The sequence below is a fragment of the Callorhinchus milii genome, unplaced genomic scaffold (assembly GCF_018977255.1).
Source record: "Callorhinchus milii isolate IMCB2004 unplaced genomic scaffold, IMCB_Cmil_1.0 Scaffold13, whole genome shotgun sequence".
NCBI lineage: Eukaryota > Metazoa > Chordata > Chondrichthyes > Chimaeriformes > Callorhinchidae > Callorhinchus > Callorhinchus milii.
Genome location: NW_024704754.1, coordinates 1,065,225 through 1,077,964, shown reverse-complemented (window position 1 = coordinate 1,077,964; position 12,740 = coordinate 1,065,225). Strand labels below are relative to the sequence as shown.

At 46.2% G+C, this 12,740-nt stretch overlaps 2 protein-coding genes across 6 annotated transcripts in view; one reads left to right on the top strand and one right to left on the bottom strand.

Moving 5' to 3' along the window:
- The window catches only part of fam13b (family with sequence similarity 13 member B), a 31,804-nt gene extending 29,643 nt beyond the window's left edge, over nt 1-2,161 (bottom strand). For all 5 annotated transcript variants that reach the window (XM_042339854.1, XM_042339857.1, XM_042339856.1 and 2 more), the window contains exon 1: nt 2,045-2,161. The gene's annotated coding sequence lies outside the window, so the exon portion shown is untranslated. The remainder of the gene's footprint in view (nt 1-2,044) is intronic.
- Nucleotides 2,162-7,253: 5,092 nt separating this feature from the next.
- Nucleotides 7,254-10,433, top strand: LOC121850072 (thymosin beta-11-like). Its single transcript, XM_042340169.1, has 4 exons — nt 7,254-7,333; nt 8,473-8,573; nt 9,637-9,744; nt 10,047-10,433. The coding sequence occupies exons 3-4, from the start codon at nt 9,645-9,647 to the stop codon at nt 10,082-10,084; spliced, it is 138 nt and encodes a 45-aa protein (XP_042196103.1). The 5' UTR covers nt 7,254-7,333; nt 8,473-8,573; nt 9,637-9,644; the 3' UTR covers nt 10,085-10,433.
- Nucleotides 10,434-12,740: the final 2,307 nt, after the last annotated feature.

Here is a 12,740-nt window from a genome sequence, read left to right as displayed (position 1 = left end):
TAAAGCAACCTTTATTACAAAGCTATACCTAAGACTTAAAATGATAATTATGTTCACAAAATCAAAATAGGCTATATTTCCAACATTTCTCAAGCTATATGAATCAGTGATCCCTTTTCTCAAACACTGATAGTTATACAGGGAGGAAAATGGAGCAAAAAAATTCTAACTTACATCATCAAAAATAATAACCTAATTTCTAAGTTTTAGACATTATCAAATAAGCACCGATTATGTAGGCAGTATTTTTAGAACCCGCATGCAGAGATTCAAATACTGAAACGCAACAAAAAATCTTTTAAAAACAAATATTAACAGGTCATAACTAAAACATAAAAAGAAATCACAGCATAAAAACTTCTGTACTAGGTAATAAAAATCTACGTGTGCTATGCACTGTAGGTCAATCAAACGCTAAGGCGAGGAGAAATATGAAGGGAGAAATGAAAGGAAAAGTCGTTTACCACTATTTGTAAGATTCAGGAATCATTATTCCAGCAAATGAGCAAATGAAGTTTTCCAAACCGGTTACCACAAAGCAGAAGATAAGGCCATTTCAGCATAAGCAGAGTGTCTGGACATAAAACTTCTCTAAAGTTGAACCAAAACTACTCGGGTCAATAAATATCCTTTATATATGATACCTCCCTCTCACGACTTTTGAGGTGGTACTCCCCCCCCTAACCACCCGTGAGCCCAGCCCAGCTGTAAATCTACAGAAACGTCCAGAAAACGAAAGGGAATAACAGGTCGGGATGGTTACCGAAGCAGATAAGCTCTCACAAGACGTTCAGTGACCGCTGAGGGCAAAAAACGCTCTGAATGATCTCAAAAAAAAACCCAGACAGCGCGCGTGCGCACAACGTGCAAACGAAAGCCGAGCCCCGAGAGAGCAGTAACAGTTCTGTCCCCAAACCGCAAATTCTCCAGAACATTCTGTACCTTATCTGCTAACGCGCATTGTGTACAGTGTACGTGCGCGCACACACACACACACGCGCGCACGCACACGCACGCACAGCAGCAAAAGGGGTCAAAAGCAGCTTCTGGTTCTTTTTATATGTAAAAATAATAAACGATGTAGAAAAAAAAAACACCTTCAAACTGGTTAACCGTCTGTCCACTTGACAAATTCAATCTGGTGTTGGTGTTAATAATAAATGCGGCTGACGGGCAAAACACTCGCGCGCCATTTCGGACACGCAAACGGGAGGTAGATTTACATCTAAATAAAAACTACGTGGGCGAATGTATGCGTTCGTTATGGCCATGTTTATCATTTAGACCGCACCAAGTGGAAAATTCAGTAAATTGGGGCTGCGCTCTCTCTCTCTCTCTCTCTCTCTGTCTCTCTTTCTCTCGTGTTTCCATTTTTTTTAACAAAAATTTTACAACCCTCCCCTCCTCCCCCCCCCCTCCCAGAAGCGCTCTCGGACGTCTCGAAGACGCGACGAGGCGTTCTATCCGAAATGCAAACCGAACAACAATGATGATAATCATTATTAAATTTGTCGACGGGGCCAAAACATTTCATAGTAACATAGAGAGAGAGAGAGAAAGAGAGAGAAAGAGAGATCATTTGGGCGCTGATAATGGCGACGTTTGCTTTTGGAAGGCGAATTACCCACAAATAGGGCTGATGACAGAAAATGGGGGGGGGGGGTTAGGAGAAAGACACTCATTTTAAACAACAGGGGGGTGGGGGGGGGGGACAACGCACGCAGACTTGCAAGCAAAACAATTGCAGGCCGCACGTTACTTAACCCGAGGTCACTGTGGGATTCATTGAAATCAGAATAATAATAATAATATCGCCTCCACAATTCGCACTCGGGACGGAATGCGCATGCTCAGTCTGGTGGGTGGGGGGGGGGGTGGCGAGCGCGCGTGCGCACTGCAGCCCCGTCGCGAGGACACAATTTGGCGGTCGGTCGCTGACTGACTGACTTGACTGGACTTGACCGACTTAACCGACTCCCTCCCGCCCGCCCGCCCCGCGCGCGCCAAGAGTCACCACGACGACGACGACTGGCGTGCACCTTACCTGAGGGCCACTCTCCCCAGCTCGGCTTTCACGCTCGAGAACGCTTCCTGCAGCTTGTCACCTCTTTTCTCCTTACTCCCCCCACCCCACCCCACCCCCAAGCCACACCACCTCAAAGCAGCAAGCGATCGGCGATGGCTGTTCCGAGAGAGAGACAGAGACAGAGAGAGATCTTTTTTTTTAAAAAAAATGTAACTCTCGTCTTCCTTCTTTCCTTCCTTCTTGGCTGGTTTTTCTCTTGTTCTTTTTTTTCTCTCGCGGCGGCGGGGGTGTGGGGTGGGACGGGGGTGGGGGGAGGGGGGGAAGAAAGAGGGAAAACCGCAACAACAAAAAAAAACTGGTAGAGGGAAGGGAGGGGGGGAGAGCGAGTATTTTATTTTTCTCGGAGGGAGATTGTTTGGATGGCTCCTATTTCTCTCCTTCAGCGGGGATAGGGCAACGTCTGCGTCACCGACTGGAGTCAGCTACGGGAAGTGACGTCGTGGCCCGCGCGCCTGCCCCCGCCCCCATCACTGTCGGTTGACCAATAGCCGGGCGGCGCCGGGCTGGGCGGCCACGTCACGGGCCGGGAGGGCGGGGGCTCAACGCGCCGTTGCCATGGAGCCGGGCGGGCGGACGGGCGCGGGGCCTGGTGGGTGCTGCGCGAACCGACTTCACGCTCGACCGTGTCCCCGTTGAGGAGGGCGGGCGGGCAGGCGGGAGGGAGCGGAGTGGGGGGGATGCGGTTAACTGTGCGGTAGGTTTCTTGCGAGACTTTTGAACCGAGTGGCACCGGTTCAGCGGGACCCCCCCCCCCCCCCGGTATATATAAACATGGGGAGGGATTCTCTGCCCGTCTCCTGGCAACAGTGACCCCCCCCTCTCCCTCCCGCCTTGGACTGGGTGTTGTGGGACGTTGCAGCGCACAAAATGGCTGCCGAGCCATTGCCAGTCGACAGCAACGACCATTTTTGTTTGAAGCATTGTGCGGTGTTATTGTTTTTGTGGTGGTGATGGGGGGGGGAGAGGAGGGAGGGGGAACCTCGGCGTCCTGATTGATCCTTGACTATCCTTCACGCCCCACGTCCGTGCCCTGACCTCCGGCTCCGCAACAGCGCCCGGCTCGGCTCCGCCACTGTCTCACACCGCAGGCCGCCCAGACCCTCCTACACGCGTTCATCACATCCAGGCTGGACTACACAAACTCCCTGCCATGTTGGCCTCCCCGACTCCTCCCTCCACAGGCTGCAGATCATCCAGACCTCTGCAGCCCGTGTCCTCTCCCGCACCGGGCTCCCCGACCCCATCACCCCCATCCTCGCCCCCAGGCTCCCCGACCCCATCACCCCCATCCTCGCCCCCAGGCTCCCCGACCCCATCACCCCCATCCTCACCCCCAGGCTCCCCGACCTCATCACCCCCATCCTCACCCCCAGGCTCCCCGACCCCATCACCCCCATCCTCGCCCCCAGGCTCCCCGACCTCATCACCCCCATCCTCACCCCCAGGCTCCCGACCTCATCACCCCCATCCTCACCCCCAGGCTCCCCGACCCCATCACCCCCATCCTCACCCCCAGGCTCCCCGACTCCACTGGCTTCCCATCACACAGGATACAGTTCAAGAGCCTGGACCTCACTTTCAAAGCCCTCCATGGCCTCGCTCCCCCTGACCTCCTACCAACCTGCCCTCCCCTCAGCGAGCTCCAACCTGGTTCACGTCCTCCACTTTGCCCATTGGCCGGCGGACCTTCAGCCACTCTGCCTGCATCCTGTGCAACTCCATCCCGCAGTCCCTCTGCCTCGCCCTCTCCCATGCCTCCTTCAAGATCGGTCTCAAAACCCTCTTCTTTGACCTTGTCTTCAGTCACCTTCTTACCCCCTTTGCCCTCCACCCTCCCATATCCCAACCGCCAGTACAGGGATCCAGGTGTTTTTCTAATTTTTTGGCGAAATCTGGAGTGGGAAGGAAATTTAACACAAATGTACCCGGTCATTGTAAATTTGGTCAAAATTAGGATCTATTTTGCAACAGCCACTTAACAGATCATACAATGTGATGTGTGGCATTCCCAGGTGTGTTTCAGGATGCATGTGCACTATCGGGAATACCGAAAAATATTAGTAAATTTTTTATTAAAAATGAAGTTCAGGTGAATAATGTCTTTACTGATTGAATTTGACCAAATAGAGATTTTTATCAGTGAAAATTAGTCTTTTTAATGTTCCTTTCCTACACAGTATATAGACTTCAACTGCTGAAACTAATCTTGTCCTCCTCTAACATCCCCATATATGGATCTTCCAGCACTGAATAATGAACAAGCACAAAAATCTGGCAGTGGATTTTTTCATTCAGCAATGCTAGGGATGCTACCATAGCATTATCGTGCTACCGCATACTATAAAGGGTATTTAATTGATAACATCAAGGAAAGTGCCATATTAAATATTTAATAATACTTCTTTATGGTGATGTTATGGAACAGATGATAATGCTTTCTGGCATTTGTGTGTATTCCTGAATTTCCAATCAAATATTTATTCTCTGATATTTGGTATTGTCTGTACTGTTAATACTTCACGTCGTTGATTCTGATGAGGGGAAGGGTTCAGGGAAATGTATACTTGTAGCTTTATAATAAAATTTGCATTTGAAGATCTTTATTCAAATTTTACATGATATACTGGCGCAATACAAATGCTTTATTCATGTGTACTTATGGTTGTAGCTGTATTGCTTTCATCTGAATTGGTCACTGGTCCAAAACAAAGCTACTTGTTTCTAAACCAGTTGGAGTCCTAAGAATTTACTACACAAAGAAATACAGCCAGAGTAAGGATATTAACATTTTCTTAGGACACTGAAAGGTATTGTACGTGATTTTACTGATGAGGGACTAGTGAACACTAATGGATCCTCCTTTGTGATTTCTTATATTCTCTTATATTATGATAATTTGTTCAATATTAGGACCTTGCAGTACTAGATGCAATAATAAAAATAATAATAATCCTTGCATTTGATGCAGTGCCTTATCATGTCTTTGAGACGTCTCAAAGTGCTTCACCGAATATGCTGTAAAGTGAATTGACTGTATTTTGTAGGCAAAACAATGCCATTACCTAGCTGACCACCATGTCCCTGGACTAGAATAATATGTGATTGTGGAGCAGCGAATTATTGTGTTCAGAATATAAGCAAAATACTAAAGAATTCAAATTCAAATACTTTTTGTAATAGTCAAACATCCTGAAAAGGAACCTGGATTACTGCTGAGCAAACAGTGCATTTGTAATGCATATTATTCAATTCACTATACAGTATATTCTGTGAAGCACTTTGAGACGTCTCGAAGAGGTGAAAAGCGCTATATCAAACGCAAGGATTATTAGTAGTATTAGTAGTAGTAATTCCAGCTGAGATACCACGATATACTTATTTTTACTTCATTGTTTCCTTTTTTCGATGTGCATGAAGCATTCATTCCATCACATATCCCAGATCAGGGTCATTGTGGGCACCTTTCTACACTGCCCCATTGCAAATATCCTCCCAAGATTTAATTTTGATCTGATGAAAACAAACTGATAGCGGATGCAAAGTTATCTACACACAATCTGCTGGAAGGCGGATTTCAATTGTCAGTGACTCAAATCAGTATTAAATTAACCACAAAACCTGCAACTCGCTGAACATAGCAGATCTCGAGCTGCTTTTTGCTATTTGCAGCACATTACTGAAGTGCATTGTCATGCTATTACACCCAAAAAGGCTTCAAGGCCTGTACGCAAGTATATTTTATGCTTCAGTTCCTTAAGACCACAATAATTCAGCTCTGAGCTACTGCTCAATTTTCCATCATGTTCTTGATATGTTTGTTTCACATACAGTTGCCTAACTGAATAGTACAGGTATTTGTTTTATCTCACACACCATCCAGTAATTCTATTCCAGGTTTGTGCTCTTGCTTGAAACTGGAGCAAACAGGAGAGATCGGTATTAGATTAGTTAGCTCATGTGGAAAAAATAAACAGCACAAACATAATGGCCAAATATCCTGTCTGTCTTGTAACATTCGACGGTTCTCACCATGGTTCTCTGATCCTGTTGTCCATGTTACTTGACATATTCTAAAGCAATGCTTTAATTTCATTTACATAATGTTTGCTTTGGTATATGAATGAAACGGATGCAGAATTGAATGACATCAGTTGTGAGTTGCTTCCTTAACCCTTCTTGACACACAGTGAACGAATGAACCAAATACTGTACACGTACATCATTTCTGGACATTTGTAAGAAAATTTAAATCACAAATTCAATGGATTCTCAAGTGACAGACGCAACTGAGGTAGAAGTCAATTATGTTGGTGTAATGAGACTCTAAGGAGACGACTGAAACATTCCATGACTGTAAAATTGTCATCAGTCAGATCTTTCATCAGGTTTCTTTTCTCCCATTTCTCCTACCTCGGGAGCAGTGACCTTTGCTTGTGAGCAGTTCCATGGATGAAAGTGATCGTTTAGTACCTTATCCAAGTGCAAATTCATTGTGTGCCTGGACAATCCGAATTGACAAGCTATTGGACTATGTAGAGCAGCAGAACCAAATCACTTCTATCCACAAGGTTGCAGTGGACAGCAATCAGGATGTACCCAAACTCATTGCTGACCCGAGATTGAATGTGGGCTCAGGGTCTTTCTGGTCTCTCAGATCCAGCAAATGATGTACCGTATAGTCATCCACACAAACATGGGAGAAGCTCTTGTAATCGTGCTATTACCTTGGCACTCTCTCAAGAGCAGCACAGATTTGGGTGTCCTTTGGCACATGAGGGGGGGGGTGCCCTGCGTAATACTATCCATAAATCTATAGTTTTATTGCATGAAGCCATCCGAGGAAACACTGCAAAGGAGGTGGATTCCAGGTAAATTTTATCCCACCGGTTTTTAATCCCGGTACGTTTCATTCCCATCTTCCAACCGTCCAAAGAAAAAAAAAACAAAAGAGTGCCCAACTGATCAGACATTTCTCCTTCCAGCAGGACAACCAAGAAATGCAGACTTCCATGAAGCTGCTGAGGACTGTTGGCCCAGGTTTATTTGTGAATGCAGCAGTGGCAACACCGGGGTTTATCAAATCAGAACCATATTTCAAAACGACTTGCAATCCCTCCAACCCCCCAAAAAAGCTGCAAATAAAATCAGCAACATGCCGGGCAGTTTGGATGCATTGCCCAAGGTGTCTCCAAACAGGAGGAATACTACCAAACGATGGACATTTGCGATAAACCACCCAACAGAACCGTAAGCAACGTCCAGATTCCTTTGTCCTTTGCGCCCAGTGAGTTTTTTTTTTTGGGATCAGTGTAATTGTTAAGTCAACTGTGTTTTGTAAACCTCTCTCTCTCTCTCTGCAATTACTGAAACCTCCCGATCATTTGAAATCTGATTAGCTGTATTTCTGGCATTGCACCGAAAATGGCTATTCCACTCTGTCTTTCCCAGAAGCGTTAAAGACGCGTCTCGTTTCCAACTGTGATCTTCCGATTATAGTGTTATTTAAAGATTCGTACCATCTCTCTCTCTCACACACACAGCACTGCGTATGCACTTTGCGGGGATGGTGGGGGGTTGATCTAAACTGTGTGACCACCATCCAAACGGGCACCACCCTCACCAACCCCTCTGGAGCACACAATGCCTTATTCATTTGTTCAGAATCTTGAATGATGCGTTCCTGAATTGCGTAGTGCTTTGCATGTCCTCTCCCTGTGCTGCCCTCTCCCTGTGCTCTCCCTGTGCCGCCCTCTCCCTGTGCCGCCCTCTCCCTGTGCTCTCCCTGTGCCGCCCTCTCCCTGTGCTCTCCCTGTGCTGCCCTCTCCCTGTGCTCTCCCTGTGCCGCCCTCTCCCTGTGCTACCCTCTCCCTGTGCTCTCCCTGTGCCGCCCTCTCCCTGTGCTCTCCCTGTGCTCTCCCTGTGCCGCCCTCTCCCTGTGCCGCCCTCTCCCTGTGATGCCCTCTCCCTGTGCTGCCCTCTCCCTGTGCCGCCCTCTCCCTGTGCCGCCCTCTCCCTGTGATGCCCTCTCCCTATGCTCTCCCTGTGCTCTCCCTATGCTCTCCTGTGCTGCCCTCTCCCTGTGCCGCCCTGTGCTCTCCCTATGCTCTCCTGTGCCGCCCTCTCCCTGTGCCGCCCTCTCCCTGTGCCGCCCTCTCCCTGTGCCGCCCTCTCCCTGTGATGCCCTCTCCCTGTGATGCCCTCTCCCTGTGCCGCCCTCTCCCTGTGCCATCCTCTGACCAGTCTCAGCAACGCTGCGTTGCCATTTGCTGTCGTGTGCGGTGGATTTCCAGAAGGCGGTCCGTGTGTGTGTGAGAGAGATATTTATGCTAATCCCACAGAGCTCTCCCTCTCTCCCTCTCTCTCTGCGCCTTTTAATACACACCCAGACAGTGCAGACAGACAGTGCAGACAGAGACAGACAGTGCACAGTGCAGACAGTGCGGGAGCGGACAGCAGCTGAATTTCCGAGAGGAGGACAAAGATAACGGTAAGTAAGCGATGCACCCAACCCCAACCCCAACCCCAACCCCAACCCCAACCCCAACCCCAACCCCAACCCCAACCCCAAGCTCTCTCTCTCTCTCTCTCCCTCTCCCTCTCTCCCTCTCGCTGTGATTTTCCCCCCAATTCAGCATTACAACGCTGTGCCCTGTGAACGATATCCAGATGTTTCAGCATTGCTCATCTCGTTTCGAACGAAAAAAAAATCTTTATTCTTTTCCTCGCACTCGCGGATTTTTTTTTTTTTTGGATTTTTTTTTGTTGCTGAGCGACTGCCGCCTTTATTAAAAATAGTCACGAAACACTCGGATAGAGAGGTGTTCGTGGGTGTGGATATAGCGACGCGTGTCAAAGCTTTGGGGCGATCCTTTGTGCGGTTTAAAATACAATGAGGTTGTATTTGTGGGGACTCCGACGACCCTTTTTCTTTGGCTGGAAAACCGGGACGTGGAAAGCTTTGCATTTTTGAGGCGACTTCCTTTCAGAATCCAATTTGAATGAACGGAACGCGTTCATCACTGTGTGTGTGTGTGTGTGTGTGTGTGTGTGTGGGAGGTTTCTATTTTTTTAAAAAAAAAATGAATTGCAATTGCACATTAAAAAAAAGAATCAGCATTCGTTAATGTTTCAGGGCGGCGGTCCCTTCCTTTGACAGCGATCCTAAGCAGAAGAATGTGGGGTGTATATGGACCACAGGGGGTGGAGCTGCAGAGGCAGATATTGGTACTTTAGAAGGACCAGAAGACTGAAATGTCTAATTGATTTTTGCCCTACAATGAGGCTGATAATCTCCTGTGGTTAATGCTTCTTCACGTCGTGCACCAGTCTCCGGGCTCCAGCGGTTGCTTTTGTAATATTCCTGTCATCTGCAATTTCCCCACACGCCAAAAAAAATAATAACCATCGTAATATTTCAATTGCAGCCCCTGTGTGTGTGTGTGTGTGTGTGTTTTTTAATTACAGCGCGTGCTTTGTAGTGACTGTGGGTTTTACTGCACTGTAATCGCATTCCACCATAACGAGTCTGGATTTCAATGTTATCTCCACAGCCGACGCCATGTCAGACAAACCCAACCTGGTGGAAATCAAAGGTTTTGATAGGACTAAACTCAAGAAGATAGAAACCAAAGAGAAAAACCCTTTGCCAACAAAAGAGAGTAAGTATTCCCAACAGCTCTGAGAGCTTTATCCCTGACCTGACCACGCCTAGACCGGACCAGGCTATGGTGAACAAGGACTGGAGATGGTTCTTCTGTCTAAGTTGCAGTGGTCTATTTACAATATCATATCTTTTTTTTGGGGCGGGGAGGGGGGGTGGGGGGTGGACAATTAATTAAGATTTATTCGTTTTACTTTGCTGTGGTGCATTTTACCCCAAAAGGCCGATTGCAATGACATTGTGCTCAAGTTTCAGCTAATAGGGGGTTCGGGACTCCTTCTTGATTTGTTTTTGTTTCAGCCATCGAACAGGAAAAAAGACAGGAATCGGCTTCCTGAACGCGAGATGGGGGGAAAAGAACGAAGATGCAGCTTTATTTGTTTTAAGATGACTGGTTTTGATTTTGTTCCAAAGCCCCCACTGCCAACTGACTTCAGTGAATGGGACTCCGCTGTAAAATCCTCTCCCAAAAGGGGAAACCACTCCCTGCCCTCCAACAAGGGACCAGCGGCTCAGTCATACAATGGTGTTCGGACCACATACATTGATTGATAGCAAAAGATGTATCCACCCATTAAATATGTAAAGTCAGTTGTATTTTATTTGTGTATTGAATTCTGTCTCTCCACGGACATTTTGCTCGACATGTTGCAAAAATAAATTAAAAAAAAAAAACACTGAAACAAACCCGTTTTGTGTGGATTGCGGATTTCTTTGCTCGACATCTTTTTTTTTGGGGTAACTTGGTAGAAAGACGACGCATCTGAAATGATTTTCGCGATCTCAGAGCCCAGTTTGAACTAATTTAATGCTTTATTATTATTATTATGATTACCGTTGTTTTAGAAGTTCACCTAAAGTGTACATTAAAGGAAGATGGTAAAGGTCGAGTTTCTGGAAGACCTTATTTGCTACTGTTTTTGCAACAGAAGCTGCAGTGATTTCATTGGCATCTTTGTGCTGGATGTCTGGATGCATTGGAAATAATGCCGGAACAGCAGCAATCCTTTCTAAATATTCAGAAAAGCCTTCCGAGAGACCTTCAAGGAAGAGCTCAACTTCATTTAAAGGAGCCCTGAGCACCATGTGCCAATTATTCGCGAATAAATCAGTTCTATGAGGGACTCTCTTCTTTCTATCTGTTACCAAACAGAAACGGTGCAGTGGTTTAAGCTGAGTTGTCACTATATGAAGCAGCCTTTCATATGGTGAATTGCATTGTTGAGTTAGAAATGATGGATTGGGTACAGTGGCACTTTATAAAAACGCAATTGCGACAAACATCATCTACTGGTGGTCCCTACTTGGAATTGCTTCCAGAACTCTACTACGAGGTTTTTTTTCCCTGCAATTTCTGAAGGAAATGTTACTCTGTTGTGAGTGTTGTTCGCAGCTTATTGTTTTTTAAACATACACTTTGCTTCTTTCTGTGGAGTACAATTTCCCCCTCCGTTAAGCATTTCGGAAGCTGTAGAAAAAGCAAAGTAATTAAAAATCCTCTGTTTTACTTATTTTGTCCCCTTTTCTTGTTGCCCATCATTTTCCAGGTGAGTGTATGGCACGCAGCGTTATCCAGACTTATGCCAATATAACTCTTGATTGATCCCATCTTTCCCATCCTCACCCATCTTCCAATCTGCATGGCACGAAGATTGGATAACGGATCAATGGTGTGATGTGCTGCTTTGATTCGTGCATCATCTTTCAGGACGTTATAGATAAACCAACAGCTAAGTCCCTGCCCATTTTCACCCTTCAATGCATCAAGTTCGGGGTGTAGTACAGTGTGGGGACTGAACACATATAGAGAAATAAACTCCACGTTGCATTTCTACCTTGTGTTTTGCTAACTGACAGCAGGAAAAGTGCAGCAATTGGCTTCAGTATCTCAGGGCTAATCAGCTCCTCTTGAGAGTGTGTTTGCATGAATGTCCAGTGAAGGCAGTCAGGTTTGGCTGTTATAACCCCCACAGTCAAACGCATTAATATGCTATAGCATTCTCTGTCCAGGTTCACCGATGAAGTTTGGCTGAAAGGCTGCTGTTGCCTGTGGGGTTGTATTGCTGCCATGAATCCACCACTTGCTGAAGAGGAGAATCAGGAAGACAGGGAACCCCCAGTGCAGAAGGGAAACCCACATCATTTGCGGAACGTATAACGCAACACTTCAATTCAAATATCTTACTATTTCTGCAATACGGTACAAATTCAAATGAATATAAAAAAATTTTTGTTTCCGATTGTTTTTGTGTCTCAGTTTGTTATGATACACCCTTCGTGATAACAAAGCGGCGAACACTTAATTCCATTGCTATTTTCAGAATAAATAAAACTGAAAACTCTCAGACGCACAATAAGTATAGAAGTAACTATGAAACTAAAATTCACAACTCTTAAAATCCTCAAATAATGAAGCAAATTAAAAATAGTTCACTCTGGAAACACCTCAGCTAAAATGCCTGTGTGAGTTGAATGTCTCTGGATATATTCACAAAGGATAAAAGCCCCTCTTCACATAACGTGGGGCGAGTAACGAAAGCCCTACAGATATATACAAATACACAGTCACTACACTTCGCAGAAACTTTTATGGGCACTTTGAGATGTTCTCAACATCAGAGGAACAATATCAAATGCAGGGATTGCTATATGGTGTGTAATACCGTGTCTTTAATATCACTTAATCACAGTCCCAGGAAAGGTCCACATTCAGACAATGAAGGCATGAAATCACTCCAAAGTGGTCGTGTGTCGCACACCAACGGGAAAGGCGCTGTACATAAATAACTGGGCATTGGATTGCACCATTACATTTTTTTTGCAGCATAAAGATAAATACTTGTGAGGGGAGTGCTGTGCTGTGTGTGTGTGTGTGGGGGGGGGGGGGGGGCAATAAATCCCATGTAAGAGAAGAAAGCATTTGGTCGGTGTGACCAGCAGATGGGCAATTGATTTTTGCAGCATTCTGAGGCTGGAACAGCCGGTGGTGCCCTG